General features: G+C 31.3%; 1 protein-coding gene across 1 annotated transcript in view; it reads right to left on the minus strand.

Annotated features, from left to right (window-relative positions):
• Positions 1 to 20533, minus strand: part of IFT80 (intraflagellar transport 80) — a 28340-nt gene that overhangs the window by 1816 nt on the left and 5991 nt on the right. Inside the window, exons 4-17 of the mRNA XM_083868645.1 lie at positions 18215 to 18324; positions 17844 to 17933; positions 15558 to 15695; positions 9836 to 10015; positions 8466 to 8584; positions 7944 to 8018; positions 7305 to 7468; positions 6532 to 6596; positions 5954 to 6089; positions 5430 to 5577; positions 4862 to 5033; positions 3153 to 3242; positions 2895 to 3067; positions 1790 to 1913 (exon numbers count right to left, since the gene is read on the minus strand). Of these exons, the coding sequence (XP_083724771.1) occupies positions 1790 to 1913; positions 2895 to 3067; positions 3153 to 3242; positions 4862 to 5033; positions 5430 to 5577; positions 5954 to 6089; positions 6532 to 6596; positions 7305 to 7468; positions 7944 to 8018; positions 8466 to 8584; positions 9836 to 10015; positions 15558 to 15695; positions 17844 to 17933; positions 18215 to 18324 (1784 nt within the window). The remainder of the gene's footprint in view (positions 1 to 1789; positions 1914 to 2894; positions 3068 to 3152; positions 3243 to 4861; positions 5034 to 5429; positions 5578 to 5953; positions 6090 to 6531; positions 6597 to 7304; positions 7469 to 7943; positions 8019 to 8465; positions 8585 to 9835; positions 10016 to 15557; positions 15696 to 17843; positions 17934 to 18214; positions 18325 to 20533) is intronic.

A 20533-nucleotide genomic window follows, 5' to 3' on the forward strand; every position in this document is an offset into this window, starting at 1 on the left:
TTTATTTGAACCTTGGTGTTCCTCCAGCTGCAGAGAATTGGCATTTTCTGCCTCTGTTGTGTGGCAGTGAAACCTCACAGCAGAAAAGTTGTTTCTTCCCCCCCCAAAAAAATGCTTGACAAGGAAAATAAAAATGGATTATGGACATAAAAACGTCCAAAAATGTCATTGTGCAGTTCAGTTTATTGCTGGAGAATTCACACTGTCAAAGGTGGCCTGGGAGAAGAATTTCCAGGGCTGAACAGGGAATTTTTTTTTGCTGTAATTAAGTAGTGGAGTAACAGGGGAGATTCTCTAAGAGGGAAAGTGAAATTAAATATCCACATTCTCAGGTGAAAATATAATAATAATAATAATAATAATAATAATAATATTTCAGCTCTAGAGGCATTGACTGGGTCCAGGATTATCAGGATATGTGAAAAGTATTGAGAACTTGATATATAAAATAAGCACAATTTTAGATCCTGCCAGGCTGCAGAAAAGAGGAAAAAAAATCTTTATTTAAGCCTGAAGAGGTTTTAAATTGTGAGAGGAAAAGTGAGAAGAAACAGCAGCACAAAATCTTGTTTTTTCTCATCAATTTCTTTCTGATTTTGCTTTGTGAGTCTGACAAGTTACATGAAGAATTTACATTTTATTTACAATTACAGCTGAAAATTCTCATTATGTGGATCCCTCCTGCTCTCAAATCCAGAAAAGACCTGGATGAGGAAAAGGATTTTTTCTCTCCAGGAATCTCCTGAGTGAGACCCAAATTTCAAGACTGAATAAGCTGAAAAATCATCCTGTCACTGGCAAGGTGGAATTCCTTAGGAATCCTCATGGAATCTACAGCTTTCTCCAGGATTTTAAGAAAATCAGGATTATCTCCAGGGAATTTACGTGATTTTTGCTCTGTAATGGGTTTTATACTTCCAGGACAGGAGCTGGAAAAGCTGCAGGATAAAAATGCTTGAAATCTGTGCTTTATTTTTTCTGTATTTTCCAGGTAAATGACTGTGGAATGGCTCATTAAGGGCTGAGTTTTATTTGGGAAATGAGAATTTTTATGAGTTCCATTAGAAATCCAGCTTTATTCCAAGTGTCCAATGGAAGGATGTGAATTCCCAGCTCAGGTGTTCCCTGATCCATCAGCTGCAGTGGATAAAAAGGATTTCACACGAAGAAAAATGACTTTTTTTGTTATTTCTCCCTCCAGAATAAAGAGGGGAAAAGCAGGAAGGGCTCAAGGGGTTCTCAGTGGAATTTTGCCTCTCCTGAGGAAAATGTGTGGAAATATTTCAAGATCCAACATCTCAACTTCAGCATGTGTGAAATACTAATAAATTAATTTATTGATAATGCAGAGGGTTCCCAATAAATCTATTTTGAACTGTTTATTGTATTTACCAGAATAATTTACAGTCCATAAATATCCAGATTTGTTACTGTTTCTATCCATAAAATGCCATAAAAATGTTGGGAATATTTGAGACACTCATTGAACCACAGTGAAGTTCAGCTCTCTATTTACAGAAAACAACTGTGCCTCCACTTGTGTGATCTTTATCAGATATTAAATATATATATAACTATATATATTTATTATCTTTACCAGATATTAAATATATACAGTGAATCTTCAAATAAACCCCAAAATTTCCTGGCCAAGCAGCAAATTATTAGGCCAAAAACTGTAAAAAAATTCCATATTTATGGTCACAATTGAACCACAGAAGGACAAAAGAGGTGCAAACCCATCCCAGAAATGTGTGAAGCATCAGGGAAATCCCTGAGAGACACTTACACCTTCTGCATATTGCAAAAACCTTTGGTTGGTTTCTTTCTTCCCAAAATCTTCCAAGAATTTCTGTCTGTAAGCCAGGACTGTGTCCACGTGTGTCCTGTGCTTCACTGCCAGCTCCAGGGCTCTGCAATAAAGCAGGAAAAGGTTTGGGAAATGTTCTGGCATCACCAAAATCACCAGAAATCCCAAATCCAACCCCATATTAGGATCAGGAGGTTAAATGTAGCCAGTGATGAAAAATATCCAATAATTATTCCCATTGACAACCTCATCACATCATTAATTTGATCCCATTTTAAAGAAATGCAGAATATTTCAGAGTTTAGCATAAGAATAATAAGTTTTTTCTAGTCAGAAATACTCATAATACACATTTATGATATATTCTATATAATATTTATAAATATAAAGATCAGACACTGGATTAATTTAATTCATTGCCCACATTTGGTTTCTTCTCAATGGTTTAAGAACATTGATATTGGATATACAGAGAGTTTTTAGTTGATAGAATAAAAGAATATTATTTTTTTTAATATCCAGCTTAAAGCTGCCCTGACACAGCTTCATAACAAAACAAAATTAAAGATTTGTGTGGGGAAAAAAAAAAAAAAAATCAACCTTTTGCCTGAATAAATGAATATAACAGCAGAGAAATCAGGAGTAAACAACTCAGAGGATTCTGTCAGAAAACGTGGGGGTTTTGTTTAAATGAGAAATTCCTCCTTTGTTTTCTCAGCCTTTAATTCACATTTTCTCCACCTACACAATGCTGGGAGTTTTGAGTAGCCACAGATTTTATTTTTAGCAACAAGACATTTTAAAGCAGCTCAAATTCCCCAGCCAGTCTGGGGGCATCACTGAAGGCTCCACTGATGAGAAAGCAAAATGTTATTTCAAAATACCTCCAGGAATGTTTTGGAAGTACAAATACAAATATTTGTATTTTCTAAACACGACAACAAAACGTTTTTTTGGGGTTTTTTTCTGCTTATCATCAGGCAATGATTTAATTCGTTTATTTGAAGTAGTGGGTGATTAAAAGATTAAAAAAATGAGTCAGCAATAAAACAACTGGTGGAAATAATTAGGGAATAACTCCTACCTTTCCCAGTTGTAAAGGTTGATGTTGATTTGGATGGCCTGGTAAACCAGCCCCGACTGCAGCAGGAGCGTTTCAGCCTCCTGGCTGTTCCCACTGAAGAGCAGAATATGAGCCAGCCTGGATTCCTTGGATGGCAAATCCTTGATGGAATTGATGTATTGCACTTTATCAATCTGCTCAGGAGGAGGGCACAGCAAGAGAATTAATTATTCAATTCGTTTGGCGACGTTTAATTGGGATTTAATTCCGTTTTCTCACCTCGCCGATGGCCGCGTAGGCAATTTCAGCCGTGCTCATGTCCTTGTTGGCCACTGCCATGGCAGCCAAACAGGCCCAAAGGGTCTGATCCTGAAATTCAAAATAAAAAAACACTTGTCAACCTTTAAATGTTTATTGTGATGTTGCAAATGACTCCTCAGAGCTGCTACACAAGGCCTGAAATGATGAAAATTACATTTCTCTGCGTGGTGTTTATCTAATAATTAGGAAATTATTAATTATTTCTCAGGATTAGGAATTAAAAAACTTAATGGTAATAATAATATTATACCTTTTTATTATTATTATTTTTATTATTTTTATTGGTTCTTTGAGGTTTTGGGTATTTTGCACAAAAAACCTCAGAATCCAGGAAAATCCTAAATGAGATTTTGATGGATTTTCACTAAGACAAAACACACTAATAAACCATATTTTAATACAGTTTAAGCTACCACGTCTAAAACTCTATTCAGACAGGGAAAAATGTAATTTTGGACTTGCTAGCCCAGGAATTAAGGTGGTTTTAATGTTTTTTTGTTGAATCTGGAAATAAAGACTTTGCTCTGTGAAGGTTTTTAGAAGGATCTCTCTTGGCTGAAATCAGAATTAACAGAATCCTGCATGGAGGATGTTCTAAACACATTTCCCACCTTTCCCAACTGACTTTTCCATCACTCAGGAAGCCCAGAATTTGGGAAAATTCAGATTAAATTCAGAAAATTAAATGCTCCTAAAATCTTCATCACACTCTCTTCCCATTTCCCTTTTATTTAGAAAAACCAAGTGATAAAATGTTGAAAAGCTCAGCCTGAAATTATCCAGGAGATAAAATTTCCTGGAGTTGCTCCTTGATGGTTCCAAGTTGTTTCTTGCTGCTTTTTTTCCATCAGAAATATTTGTTATTCTTGATTGGAAATACTTTTTAGTCTCTACCTGGGCTGCCAAAATCAAAATATCCTGATTAAATCAGGTGATGTGGGACACTGCAAATAAAAATTCTGTTCCAATTAATTCTAATTAATCATCTAGATGTGCATTAATGTAATAACTGGTTATAAAAATATCTGAAATACACATTTAAGGTCATGATAAAAGTGCTGAACTTTTCTAGGAATAAATGGGAAGGAAGGTTTGAAGGGATTTTGTTGTTTTAAAAACTACCACAACTCACCTCATCTGTTGCTGTTGTCTAAATAAATACAAAAGAAAGCAGTGCAAAAAAAAAAGGAAAAAAAATAAAAAGAAGTGAAATAAAATACTAAAATTAACAGGTAATTGTGGAAATTTTAATTGGTTATATTAAGGCCCAGACTTGAAAATTTAAGTTTAGAACTGAATTCTGTGAACGCATTTGTGTTTAATCCAGCTGGACTCTGGTGTGAGTTATTAAAATAGCAAGAATTCTTAAAGAAGAATAGTAAGAATTCTTAAAGAGGAATAGTAAGAATTCTTAAAGAAGAATAGTAAGAATTCTTATTAAAAATAAAAATTACCATTTATCACGGAAGGAATTATTTTCTTATGGAATTAAGAAAAAGAATGAAAAATTTTTCCGCGAGCAGCCGAAAAAAATAAATTATGAGTGACAAATCATGCTGGAAATAAACTGTACCATTTGACATAGAGAACTCACTATTAAAGACAACTTAAAATAATTAATATTCTATGGAATGGTGTGGAAATATGGCAAAAAAAATCAATTTTACCTTGACGAAACGGCAGAGCCTGAGCCCGTCGTCCCAGCGGGAGGAGCCGACGTGGCCGTGCAGGATCGCGGGGTACGGGGAGATGTGCAGGTGCACCAGGGACCCGTCTGCCCTCCTGATGGTGAGCAGATTCCCCACAAAACTCACCAGCTGCGCGTTCTTGCTGAATTCACTGCGTGGGGAAAGAGAGAAGGAAGTTAATGTTCCTCTTTTGTTTTTTTTTTGTATGAAGGATTTAAGATTAGTTTTTGTTATTTCGTTAGTTTTAATTTGCCACTTCGTCAAAACAGATCTTTTACAAAACCTAAAGTAATATTTTATGAGAAACGATTCAAATTATGTTTCTACCTCCACTTTCAAACCCTACATCACCATTTAAACACTAAACTTTATAATTTTCCTTATAAAAAACCTCATTTTTCCTCCTTTCCCAACCAAGAACGAAGAGAATTTTAAAAGTCGCAAGGTCAGTTTTTAAAAGTCGCAAGGTCAGTTTTTACTCCTCTTGATAGAAAGGAAAGAAATAATTTAAAATAAATAATATTTGGATGAAAAAGGCTTTTTTTACCTGGTATCTTTTTCATAGAGGGTTTTTGGGAGGAGATCTTTATCCACATAGACTGTGTTGGGATAATACCAGACTGTGAATTTGGAATCCTGGATCCCACAGAGGATGTTGGAGGTGTCGTTCCAGGCCAAGCTTTGCACCATTGTCCCTTCATTTATAGACAATAAATATTGATAATAAATAAAGAAATAAGCAAAACATTTCCAGGAGAAACTTCAAAATAAAAAGAATTCTAATAGGGTGGTTATTCAGCATTTTTTGGTTGATGTTCTAAGGTTTTAACCCCAAATTTGTGACATTTTAAAAGCTGCTTTGCATGGAAATGATATAAAAATTATCAGAAATTAAATAAAATTTACTAAAATTGATTCTACCTCTATCACATAAAAGCCAAATTTTTTAAATTCAATTTAAATCACAGTTTTTTTAAAATTGAATTTCACTATTGATTAATCAAAATGTTGTCTCTTGTATTAAATAAAAATTTATTTCCCCCCCCAAACATCAATTTGAATTTTTCTCACCTATTTTGACAATTTTCTGCTCTTTCCCAAACCTTTTCACTGAGGTGATGAAAAGATCTCTGTTCTTATCAATAAAAGCAATTTTTCTTTCACTTGTCAGTCCTTTCTGGTCCAAAGCAATCTCCACAATCTCTGTCTGAAAAGATAAAAAAAAAAAATATCTCTGACTTTTATTTTAGAAATTTTATATTTGGACTTACAAATTGATTTTTTTTTCATAAAACTCTTCGATCAACTGGGTTGTAAAAACACTCTGTGTGTGATTTTTCTGTGGAATAAATAATTCCATGGGATTAAAATTAAGATTATTTTAAAGTCCTTTCCAACCCAACCCATCTCATGATTCTGTGATTTTAGAAACTGAATTTCATGAAGATTAAAACAAATTCTTTTTGTTTTAATTCAATTTAATTTAACTAAAACAAGACAACACAGAGCATTAAAAATCAACTGAAAAGCTCCTTTCTATTAAGATTTAAAAACCTTTAATGGGTTTTTAGTCCCATTATTGAGGAAATCCATTAGTGATTCTTAATTTCTAAAATTAAAATAAATTAAATTTAAAGCCTCCACTTCACCTTGTGGGTCAGAGGTTTTCCATCACCCAGTGGTTTCCCAGATAAAGCTTCAAATATGTAGATAACTAAAGAAAAACAATTATATATTATAGAATTTATCAATTATTATATTTCACAATATATTTCATAATATATTTCATAATATAATTATATTTCATAATATAAGAATTTCATATAATATATCCATAATATATATTTAACTATGTATAATAGTATATAATATGATTTATTAATTATTATATATAATATAATTTATTAATTAAAAGCAGAAGTTCTTAATGGATTTTTCCAGTGATTTCACTCCTTTTTTGAGTGAAATTTAGTGCAAGTGGATCAAATATTCTGTGTGAGCTTTACCAGTGATTTTCACACAGTAGTGGAAAAAAAAACCTTATAATAATCTGAATTTTCACTTCCTATCCCTGTTTTTCATTTCCTGTCTCAAATGGGGCTTTACAGAAATGACACCAAATTGTGATCAAAGTCTCCACCCACTATTTCAATAAATCCCCATTTCCAAAATCAGATTGATCAATCTTAATCCACAATTTAATGAATGGGAATGTTTGGAAAGAGAGAAAATTGAAAAATCCCACCAGAAAATAAAAAACTTATTCAAGTATTTCCTGCAAATATTCCATGGATGAACTGGAAATTCACCACCAAACCATTCTCTTGATGTTTTTAAATTAATTTTTAAGCAAGACCCATAACTCAAATTCATTTTTAGAATAAATATATTGTATTTTTATGGTAAATAAAGCAGAATTTACCTTTCTCATCAGCTTTGTCCTTCACTGCCAGGGTGTCATTGCTCAGGGACACTGTCCTGGCATTTAAAATGTCTGTTCTCATGCCTGGATATTTTGGAGAGGAAATTAATCTGCCTTCATAGGAATATAAATAAAGGCCTCCACCATCTACAAGAAGAAAATGCCTAAAAAAAAGAAAAAAAACACAACTAAACAACAAAGAAGTAAATCAGTAAATAATATAAAAATTGGTATTTTCATATGGGAAAGTCATATTTTCATGGGAAAGTCATTGTTTAAAATCTTCCAACTTTTTACCAGTTTCCATCACTCCTGAGCTTTAAATTTTCAAGATATTCTGGAAGTTCTGGATGTCAAAGTTTGATTTTAATGTATTATCTTTTTTTCCAGAAAAAATATTTATTATCTGAAATATTTATGATTTTATTTTTTGTTTCTTTCTGATATTTCAATTTGAGCTTATTTTGTTCATTATATACATGCACATAATAAATATATTTATTAGAAATACAATAAATATATTTATTATAATAAATAAACACATTATTTATACTAGAGAAAATAAACAAATGTATTTATTTATTCATTTATTTGATAATTTTATTATGTTCATAATGAGCATTTTAAGAATTCAGGTACCTTTCTGCTTGGAGAATCAAACTCACAGTTCCTTCCTTCAGGTCAAAAATCAATGGAGTGTTCCAGTTCTTTGTCCTGCAAATATTAAAAAAATCAGCATTAAAATCCCTAATTTCCACATATTTCAAACACAAAGTTGGATTTAGCAAGCAAAACACACATTTTTTATCATCAAATATTCCTAAAAGGGAAGTTTTTTAACTTCAAACAGCATTTAGGAAATTAAGGAACACTAATAAATACAAAATATGATGGAATAACATTTTTGCCTTCATTATTTCACCCCTTCACACCAGCAGCAGCTGCCTCAGGAGCCCTAAAACCCAGCAAAATTCTATTTATATGGATTATTTTATTTAAAAAAGATTAAAAAACTATTTTACAGTGATCTGCACTAGTGTTCAATGAGCAGATACTCCATCGAATATTTCGAATGATTAAAAACAAATTAATTTTTGTGCTTCAAATCAAGTTCTTGCCATTTTTTTTTTCCTCTGAGAGATAAGAATTTGTTTTACTCACGAAAATACATAACACTGCAGGGAAGTGGAGACCACCAAATATCCATAATTCAGGGAGGCTTTAATGACCCTGTCCCGGAATTCCAACAAATCCACGGCGTCGTTGATGACGTTGTGCACCTGAGCAAAAGGGGAAATGGCATCATTAAATTAAATTAAATTAAATTAAATTATTTAATAAAGAATTAAACAGCAGAGCTGAAATTAAAATTAATTAATGAAATATTTCCTGCTGAGAAAATCATTTGAGATGGAGTAAGCTGGAAAATTCAAAATCATTTGAGATGGAGGAAGTCGGAAAATTCCTATTTTTGGATTGTTCAGGTATTGGTTGTTTGAATATTTGAAATGAAGAATGTTTATTTTGTTGTTATTTCAATAAATGTCAATGTTATTAAATAAATATTTCATCCAAATAATCCAGCAATGTCCAGGATTGGGATGAGGATGTTGTAGAGCTCTGAATGTGGAAAATTTGTGGGATTTTAATGATTTTACACTTGGAATCACAGGAAATTCAGGATGTGGCTGAGCAGGTCGTGGTTTTGTTATTCTGCTTAAAATTTCCTCAAGAAAATCAAAATTTGCCTCAAATCAACACAGATTTTTCAGCTCGGAGCTAAAAATCCAAAAGGGGACCTTAAACAACAAAGTATCCTGGTTTTTTTGTGGGATTTTGGGGGTTTTTTTTGGAAGATTTCACCGTTCTGAGGGTGGTGACTTCCTTCTGATGTTCTCCATTATCCAACTGCAAAACAAGGACTGACCTCAATTATTCCAGGAGTCTTGAAACCATTTCCAAGAAGATTTTAATTGCTAAACCCACCATAAAATCACTAATTAATTTTGCCATTGTAACACTCAGGAAAAAAATCCATCTCCAAGTTTTTTGTAAGATTTTGTAGGATTTTCCTATGTAATATATAAGAATAAAATCACTGTGAAACAATGAAAATTAAAAATGATTCAGGGTTTTAGATACATTCCCTGACTCTTTGCATATTGAAAAAGAGAATTCAAATCCCATGGAGATCATTCCCAAGTGGGACGAGTCGATGTCTGGGAATGAGGGAAAAAAATTGGGAATTTTGAGTTGATTTTTGCTGTGTGTGTTTTCCCAGACACTGAGTCACAACATCCCACCCACGGCCCCAACCCCAAATCCAGCTGCTCCAGCTCTTCCTAATATTAAAAGGAAAAAAAAAATAAAACATTTAGGAATTTGGAAAACGTGGAAGGATGGAAATCTTTATTATAAATCCCAGAGAAATGTGAGTCAATGTCTGAGAACACAAATATCCAACTCAAAATTCTCATTTTTTCATTAAGATGAGCTTTGTGATCAAGCTGAGGGCTCTGAAGTGATTTTACCTTCATGGTTCTTCTTTTAATTAAAGTGATTTCCAAATTTTTCCACTCCCAGTGTTGTTCCACCACGTGGGCAAAGATGACGTGGCCGTTCCCACAGGCTCCGGCCAGTTGGGTGCCATCGATGGACCAGGAAAGGGCAAAAATGCTGCCAGTGTTGGGTTTCTCCAGGGCATAAGACCACTGAAAAAAAAGGAAAAAAAATAATAATTTAGGTTATTCTGTAGTTTTTTAGAAGTTGTTTGTTGTCATTAATAGGTTTGGAGGGTTGGGGTTGTGCAATAAATGAATTTTTTGTTGTGTTGGGATTGGATGTTGAAGTCACTCAAGGGGGAAGAAAAAATAAGAAAACGATCAAGTAAAGCAGGTAAAAATTTTTTTTTTTTGTATTTTTATTATTCCAGAAGAATAATTTTCCCCTCATGTTTTAGTGTCATTTGAAAAATCACCTTTATTGAAAAGTCACAATGATTGAAGTACATCAGGCACCAGTTTTCTACTCATAATTTATTCCCATTCATAAATCCAGGCAATCACTACAGAAAATTAAGGTGCTTAAAAAATAATTACATTTCCTCCACTCTGTTATTGTCCAAATAAAGGATTAATTAAAAGTTTCCTCCAGAAAAGACCTTAATTCTTCATTCCCTTATTCTTATCCATGAGACTCCTCTGAAGTTTAGATTCTTATTAATAAATTCTTATCAAAAATTAGATTTTTCAGACTAAGACACTTTTTTTTTTTTTCAATTTCCTTCCTATAAGAAACACAAATCATCCTGAACCTCCAAAGAGATGTTTTCCTGAAAATGGATGAAAAAGAAAAATTAAATAACCTTTTTAGGGAATTTTAGGTCGATATTAAAGCAGATTTTAAATCAAGAAACAAATCTCAATTATTTCCTATTTATGTAATAGAATATTTTTAAAAAAAAGTAGTAAATGAAGAACTACCTGGGTGAGTAAAAGGTGATGCTGGCACTGCAAAATTTCCATTTTTGAGCCCTGATTTTAAGGCTTCACCTTCCCCACCATCCCCTGGGCTGGGCAAGGGGAAGGAAAATTCAAAGTTTTGAATCCCAAGGAAGGAAATCCCCATTTTTAAATCCCAAGGAAGGAAATCCCCATTTTTGAATCCCAAGGAAGAAAATCCCAATTTTTAAATCCCAAGGAAGGAAATCCCTATTTTTAAATTTCAAGGAAGGAAATCCCCAGTTTTAAATCCCAAGGAAGGAAATCCCATTTTTGAATTCCAAGGAAGGAAATCCCTATTTTTAAATCCCCATTTTTGAATCCCAAGGAAGGAAATCCCTATTTTTAAATCCCCATTTTTAAATCCCAAGGAAGGAAATTCCAATTTTTGAATCCCAAGGAATGAAATCCTCATTTTTGAATCCCAAGGAAGGAAATTCCCATTTTTAAATCCTAAGGAAGGAAATCCCATTTTTGAATCCCAAGGAAGGAAATCCCCATTTTTTAAATCCCAAGGAAGGAAATCCCCGTTTTTAAATCCAAGGAAGGAAATCCCTATTTTTAAATTTCCCAAGGAAGGAAATCCTCATTTCTAAATCCCAAGGAAGGAAATTCCAATTTTTAATTCCCAAGGAAGGAAATTCCTATTTCTGAATCCCAAGGAAGGAAATCCCCATTTTTGAATCCCAAGGAAGGAAATTCCCATTTTTGAATCCCAAGGAAGGAAATCCCCATTTTTGAATCCCAAGGAAGGAAATTCCCATTTTTAAATCCTAAGGAAGGAAATCCCTATTTTTGAATCCCAAGGAAGGAAATCCCCATTTTTAAATCCCCATTTTTGAATTCCAAGGAAGGAAAGTCCAAATTTTTGAATCCCAAGGAAGGAAATCCCCATTTTTTAAATCCCAAGGAAGGAAATCCCCATTTTTGAATTCCGAAATTCCAATTTTTGAATTCCAAAATCCCAATTTTTCACTGCTCCTCCACCTGGCCAGGCAGAATTGAGCCCCAAACCTCTCTCCAATAATTAACCCCAATAATTAAATCCTGATTTCAGCTCCATTCCAGATGTTTTTCCCAGCTGGAATCAGTCTGGGAACACTCTGAAGGAGCCCTGGGATCCTCCCAGCCTCATTTCCGAGGTCATTTCCCCACCCAGGAGGAATCAAAGGACACCAAACCAGAATTAAAAAAAAAAAAATCACTTTAAGGATCTCCAGGAATGTTTTTTTCCCATGAAAAGCCAGACCTACTACAGCTCTGATGAAATCCATTCCCAAAATTCCTTTTTTTTTTTAAATAAACTTCTTTTTTTTTCTTCAAGCTATTGAAAATCACTCAAATATTTCCAGATCATAACCTACATTAAAAAAATAATTAAAAAAAGGCATTTCCAAGCTTTATTTTCCAGCTGTTTTGAAGGCTCTGGGTAAGTCAGAGCTCTCCAGTGATTCATGTTCCCTGCAGATGTCTGGGCTGGTTTATCTGGTTTTATCAGAAAAAAAAATCATTTTAGCTCTTCATTTTTTAAATAGAATTTAGTTAAGAATTGGAGTAGCTGCTGTGGAATTCCTAAATACATGGATTTTTTTTTTTTTTTTTTTTTTTTTTTTTTTTGTGACTCCAGGAATGAATGTTGGTCCAATGTGAATTTTGGGTTCTATTTTTCCTGTGCCATCATTAATTTTTTCACTGAATTCTCAACCCAGGAGTTGTCAAAGTTTCATTTTATTAAATAAATCCAGAGAAACAGCAGCTTGAGCTTCTTCTCTTTTCTGATTGCACAACAGAGTAAAAGTTTGCAAGATGTTTTCCTCTATTTTCCAAGGCAATATTTCATATTTTAAATAGAATTTCAGGCAAAATTTGATAGAATATAAAAATATAAGAGAAACAGTGAAATATGGAAACTGCCAGTGTAGTAAAATGGCCAAAATTCAGTCTGTAATACAAGGAAAAGCTTGAAGAATGTTCAAAATAATTAAAAGATGTATGGATTAATGGAAATAATTTGTTTTATTAGAGAGGATTTTCTCAGCAGAGTGCTGAAGACAGGAGGGAAGCAAAGGGCAGGATTTAACAGTCAAATAAACATCAGCAGAAAATAAATGTTCAACAAGAGGAGCACAAACAGTTTGGAAAATAAACAAAAGCATTAAATTAAACTGGTCAATCCCATTCAGGGTAAGTAAACCATGAAGAGAAGATGGATAAATACATTCAGCAATATTGAAATATAAATTGGATGCTTTTATTTGCTACTTAAAATGATTTACTTGACCACTTTTAATGGTTTTTATCATTGATCCCTCTACACTCCCAAGGCGCAGGGAACACAATTATATTAATTTATTTCACATATAAATACATCACTCCTTGTCATGATGTTTAATTCAAGAAATACAATTTAAAATGTTATTATTAAATTTGTAAAAGTTTATTCTTTACCATGAAGTTGCTTGAAGATGACAGGGAGGTAGGAAAAAAATAAAATAAAATAAAATAAAATAAAATAAAGTAAAGTAAAATAAAATAAAATAAAATGAAATAAAGTAAAATAAAATAAAATAAAATAAATAAAATAAAATAAAATTAAAATAAAATAAATAAAATAAAATAAAATAAAAATAAATAAAATAAAATAAAATAAAATAAAATTAAAATAAAATTAAAATAAAATAAAATAAAGAGAGAAAAAAGAGCATCGAGTGGAAGAATTGAATTGAATTCTGGCCCAAAGTGAACACACATGCTGGAGAAGAGTTAATGATAAATATTTATTGTCCTGATGGTTCCCTGGGGAACAATTTGCCAAGGCAGCTCCGTTCCATCAGACACAATCAAAGTGTCTGTGCTGAGCAGGAAAAGGCAGCTCTGCTTCTCCTCAAACTGCCATGGGAATATTCCCTCTTTCCTCTCAATTCCAGCCACTTCTTTAGTCAATATTTATATTTAATATCATTATTTCCATTCAAAATCCTGAATTTTAAAAGAATAAAATTTGCTGAACACATAAAGGATCTACTGTTCATTTTTGTTTAAGTGTTTAGTAATAAACCAGGTAAAATAATCTTAATTTTATACAAGAAATGAGCTTGTTTGTATTAAAATTCCCAATAACTTTTTCAGTATTAAATGTTGATTAAAAATTTGCTTTTTAGCTTGTAGGAGTGTGAGCCAGATTTACAGTAAATGAAATTACAAACCTGTGGATATCAAAATAAAAGATTTTTAAATCAGCAAATTCACACCTTATGGAAGAAAAGTTCATTTGAGCACTTTTCCTTCACGTTAATTGTAATTAACTTTTCCTTCAAGATAATTGTAATTAAATTTTCCTTCACGTTAATTGTAATTAACTTTTCCTTCAAGATAATTGTAATTAAATTTTATTTATGAACTTGTAATTAAATTCTGTTTATACACTGTCAGTGAATATCAGTGGGATCAGAATCAGAAAGTGAAATAGGAAAACTCAGATTTTTTCCTTAATCTTTAAAGGTTTCTCTTCATGAATTTAAAAATATTTTAAATGCACACTCCAAATTCATGGGGAGGTGAACCAGGATTGACAGTGATTTTTTTTTCCAAAAAAAAAGCAATAAACACAATAAGAAAATAGGACAATAAAAGTCCCCAAAAAATCAAAGTTTGCAGCAAAAAAATCTGAGCAAAAATGTGCAAAACCACAGGAAATTCAGAGAGACAATGAAATTATTCTGTGCTAATTCAGAGCACCAGGGAAGGGAGGTAAAATTGCATTAAATTCATTTTAATTTGAGATAAAATTGCAAAAAAAACCCCTATAAAAATAATGATTCAGGAGTAAACCTTCAAGGAAAAAAAAATTAAATAATCAAAGTGCAGGACATGGTTCTTCCACTTCCTTTTCTATTTTATGGTTAAAAAATTGCAATTTATCTTAAGTTATGATCACAAGAAATGCTCTGTTGTTTTCAGGTAAAGAATTTCATGTCCCAAAAGGCAAAATTTTATTAAAAAAAATAAATTCTGGTCAGCAAAAAAGTATTTTTTGCTAATAAAACACCCACCTCAACACTGATATCTTGAGGAATATTTAGTGTATTATCAATAAATTTGGATTTTCACTCTGAAATTTGATATTTTAATGATTTTTTTATAGATAAAAAAAGAGATTTTTCAGAGTTTTACTCACGCCAGTTTTATCACAGAGCCGTAAAGTGTTGAAGGAACCCAGAGCTCTGAAATTTGATTTTTTAGTGATTTTTTATAGATAAAAAAGAGATTTTTCAGAGTTTTACTCACCCCAGTTTTATCACAGAGCCGTAAAGTGTTGAAGGATCCCAGAGCTCTGAAATTTGATATTTTATGATTTTTAATAGATAAAAAAAGAGATTTTTCCGAGTTTTACTCACCCCAGTTTTATCACAGAGCCGTAAAGTGTTGAAGGATCCCAGAGCTCTGAAATTTGATTTTTGAATGATATTTTATGATATTTTATAGATAAAAAAAGAGATTTTTCCGAGTTTTACTCACCCCAGTTTTATCACAGAGCCGTAAAGTGTTGAAGGATCCCAGAGCTCTGAAATTTGATTTTTGAATGATATTTTATGATTTTTTATAGATAAAAAAAAGGAGATTTTCCGAGTTTTACTCACCCCAGTTTTATCACAGAGCCGTAAAGTGTTGAAGGATCCCAGAGCTCTGAAATTTGATTTTTGAATGATATTTTATAGATTAAAAAAAAGAGATTTTTCAGAGTTTTACTCACCCCAGTTTTATCACAGAGCCGTAAAGTGTTGAAGGATCCCAAAGCAAAGAATTCCCCATCCAGGGCCCAGGCGATGGAGGTGATGGGACACTCGTGGGGCTGGGAACTGAACAGGCCACGGCCAAAACTGTCCCAAACCTGCAGCAAAATTCACATTTCCAGCCACAAAAAGATCATTTGAAATGTCATCTGGATTATAATTCACTTTTGGGTTTTATGTATATTTTTTTTGTATTTTTTGTTACACCAGGAGAATAGTTTTCACTCGTGTTTTTAGTGGGACTTGAAAAATCACCTGTATTATATCTCATTTTTTATATTTTTTTGTATTTTTATTAATCCAGGAGAATAATTTCCCATGTTTTTAGTGGAACTTGAAAAATCACCTGTATTATATCTCATTTTTTATATTTTTTTGTATTTTTATTAATCCAGGAGAATAATTTCTCTCTTGTGTTTAGTGTAACTTGAAAAATCATCTGTGTTTTATAACTCCTTTTTGTTTTGTATATATATATATATAGTGTTTTCCCCTCACTTTTGGTTTATATATATATTTTTGTATTTTTTGTTACTCCAGGAGAATAATTTTCTCTCGTGTTTTTAGTATAACTTGAAAAATCACCTGTATTTTATATCTCCTTTTTGTTTTATATATATATATATATTTTGTATTTTTGCTATTCCACAAGTGGAATTTTCCCTCATGTTTTCAGTGTAACTTGAAAAGTCACCTGTATTATATCTCACTTTTGTTTTATATATATATATATTTTTTGTATTTTTTGTTACACCAGGAGAATAATTTTCTCTCATGTTTTTAGTGTAACTTAAAAAATTATCTGTATTTTATACCTCCTTTTTGTTTTATATATATATATATATATAGTGTTTTTACTACTCCATAAGTGTAAATTTCCCTCATGTTTTTAGTGTAACTTTAAAAATCACCTGTATTATATCTCACTTTTGTTTTATATATGTATATTTTGTATTTTTGTTAGTCCAGAATAATTTTCCCTTGTGGTTTTAGTGTAACTTGAAAAATCACCCATATTACGGCTCACTTCTTATATTTTTTGTATTTTTAATAATCCAGAATATTAATTTCCCCTCATATTTTAGTGTAATTTGAAAAATCACCTATATCACTTTTGGTTTATATATATATATATATTATATTTTTTCTTTTTTATCATTTCAGAACTATCATTTTCCCTCCTGATTAAGTGTAACTTTAATAATCACCTACATTATACCTCACATTTATTTTCTATATACACACTTGTTATACTTCTATTATTTCAGAAGTAAAATTTTCCCTCATGACATAGAAATTCTAGAAATAATTGCCCAAGTTAATGAAGTGTAATTATATAATTATATATATATATATATATATATATATATATATACACAAACACATATATATTATTATTTAATTAGAACTGATTTATTTAATGCAACAGATTTTGCTTTTGGCAAATGTCACCTAATTCTGGATAAAATATTTTACACCCCTCAGTTTTATTTCCTGTAAAATTCCCCAAATCTATAAAAGAACCACAAAGTTTATTCTGTTTGCACTCACGAGGCCCCTCTGCAAATTAAAAAATAAATAAATAAAAGAGATTTTTGTATGGAAATCAATCAGGAAGCCAGTCCACAAAACAATTTAATAATTTATTGGATTTTTCAAATTTCTTAATTGTCTACTGTCTATTGCAGCCATTACAAAATTAAATGACAGAACCCACACATGATACAAATAAATAAATATTTATTTATTTACCCATAAATAAATAAATAAATAAATAAAACCAATAAATATTAAATACACATAAATAAAAACTGATTTAAAAATCCGATTTTATTTTAGGTACTGGCTTTGTAGTTTGGATGTAGATTATATGAATATATTTCCTGTATGTATTAATATATTTTAAAATTTACACTAATGTTCCTGTAATAGAAAATCAGCAGTTTTAACCTCCTTTAATTTGATATTTCAGCTTATATTAATTCAAATAACCACTTTTTTATTTGTAAATATTTTTCTTTTTGTTTCACCGCCATTTTAACGATTTTTATCTTGCTGTATTTAAAAAAGATTTGTAATTTTATGTTTCTACACAGAGTGAGGTGTATTTATAAATAATACAATTTTTTCTTGAAAAGTGAAAGATTTTTCATTTTATTTTTCGGGCATCCAGGGTAAAATTAAGATAAATTTCAGGATATGTAATAAATTTTTGGTCATGGAATTAAAATTGAAGCAGAACTCACCTTATACCTACAATCCTCCCCTGCAGAAAGAATCAAATCATTCACTGAATTCCAGTCAGTCTTTAAAATCAGCCCATCGTGGGCTTTCCACTGAAATATATTAAAAAAAAATCAATTCAACAGATGCCACAACTCTGACAACTTCAATTTTTAATATTTATTACCTTTTAATATTTATAATACCTTAACAACTTTATGATTTAGCAGAGAAATAAATTAAATAAAACCTGATCGAGGAGCAGAATCAAAGCACAAAAATTTGCATTAAAATCCTGTTTTCAACAACTGTTTCTTTAATAAGAGAAAAGGGAGAGGCTCTTTATTTGTGGAAAGATTATTAATTTATTAATTAATCAGATTATTGATGGTACCTGCAAAACTTTAGCATTTGGCTGGAGGGGTTTAATGACCAGCTGCTTTCCTGAGGTGAAGAGAACTTTGTCAGAGTCTGGTCCCCAGGACACTGAGTACACTGGAGTTCCTGTGGGCAGGAAAAAATGGGAAAAAACATGGAAAAAAACCTGGGAAACATTCCTGGATAAATCCTACAGGAATTCCTATAGTCCTTTTAATACTGTATTTTTAATATATGTAATAATAATAAATAATATTGATGATGAAACACAATAGTGGATAATAAACTAAATATACAATTATATATAATATAATTATATATTATATGGGAAAAAACATGGAAAAAACCCTGGGAAACATTCCTGGATAAATCCTACAGGAATTCCTATAGTCCTTTTAATACTGTATTTTTAATATATATAATAATAATAAATAATATTGATGATAAGACCCAATAGTGGGTAATAAATTAAATATATAATGATATAAAATATAATTTTATATATAAAATATTTAACTACATAAAATACAACACACAATTATTGCTTAAAAATATATTATTTTTACATTACATTTAAATATCTATGCAGATAATCCAGTATTATATAAACACACATTACCCATTTCTCAAGCCTCTTTCTCTATTGTAATTTTACATTATCAAGTTCTAAAACTTTTACAAAATGAACAGTTTTAAGTCCAGAAAACCAAGAGGAAATAGCTGCATTTTGTATTTATATTCAGATTTTACCTACTGATGCAATTTTAGTCCCAAGTGTCACTCCAGACACAAAGAAAATCAAAATAACACCAAGAGACATCAGAAAATCAATCTTTTCACCCCAAATTATGAGGCTGAACACAAATGTGGGAGGAAAAAAATTTTGTGTTGCACTTAAATTATTTTTTTTTAGGTTTTTGGACATCTAATTCACACAGATTTTTGTTTTGCTGCAAAAACAAGTTCCAAAATAAATGACAATAAATAAAATTGGCCCACAGACTCCACAGACTTTCCCCAATTAACTGAAACTTTCTTAGATTGAAATCCCCAGAATTTTGTAGCTGAAAAAAAAAAATCTGACTGTTCCATTTTAAAATCATGTTCCAGTTTTTAAATTAGAGTTTTTTTGAAAACAGAATAAAGCAAAAAATTAGATGGAAAAACATCCAAGAGGAAAAAAAAAAAAGAATTTAAAAAAAGTCAGATTTGCCAACTGTGCAAATATTTTCCATATTATTTGACAGGATTTGTCTCCTCTGAAGAAAAATCAAAGGATTTTGCTACTTGATTCCTTGAAATAAAACTAAGTTAAGTAAAAAACATCTCCAAGTATTAAACTGAGCAACTGAATTAAAAATTGTTCAAATAAATAAATTTTAATGTAATTTTCTGGTAATAAAAAAACCCCAAAAGGCTTAAAAATGGTTTTACAGTGTAAAATTCTCAGTGACAATTTTGGCATATTAAATTCTATTTCCAAAAAATGACTCAGGAATATTTTTTGTATGGGAATATTTTGATGAGATTTAGATAATTGAACTACAAAAATATCATCCAGTATCTCCTCACTTCTCTCTGTGCAAAAAAAAATCTGATTTTATTATGGTTAAACTCAATTTGAGCTCCCAAATATTCACCCCCTAAACTGAGACCTGGTGTCGTTGCTCCTGAAGATTTCTGCATTTCACAGATTTTTCTTTTAGGGGATTTTATGACTTAAAAAAATACAGAATTATGGCAGATTTTTTTTTTTTTTTTTTTAAACTTGTCAAGCATCAGAGCAGACAAGTCCCAGAAACACAACATATATTAAATAAATGTGGCTCTGGCTGTTTTTCCTCCTGGCAATTCCTGGTGAAAATGTCATAAATTCTGTCACCAGCTGGAGCAGAAATTCTAAATAAACTCATTTTTTTATTTTTTTATCCTGTCTTAATGCTGATCTAACAATCAGAAGAGGTTTTTTTTTTCTATTTAAACCAAATGTTTTCCTTTTTTTTTTTTTTTTTTTTAATGATGGCTGAGGACTTAACCACAATTTCCAGGGTTTAACAGCAGGAGCTGAGTTAACTCATTTCCTTCTGCACTTAACAAGGGCTGGGTTGGGAAAACGCTGCCAACACCCTGGAAAACCCAGAGGGATAAAATCCTGCAGGATAAACTGGAATATCTGGGAGAAAAAGAGGGAAAAAATATAAAAAAATGGGATTTTAGGAAGGAAGATGCTGCAGATCCCACAGCAGACTTGGAGTTTGGGGGGGATTTTGGATGATTAACATGAATTGAAATTATTTTAGGGATGTTGTGGTCAAAAAAATTTAGATATTAGGAA

Source organism: Zosterops lateralis, assembly GCF_965231275.1.
Source record: "Zosterops lateralis genome assembly, chromosome: 10".
Lineage (NCBI taxonomy): Eukaryota > Metazoa > Chordata > Aves > Passeriformes > Zosteropidae > Zosterops > Zosterops lateralis.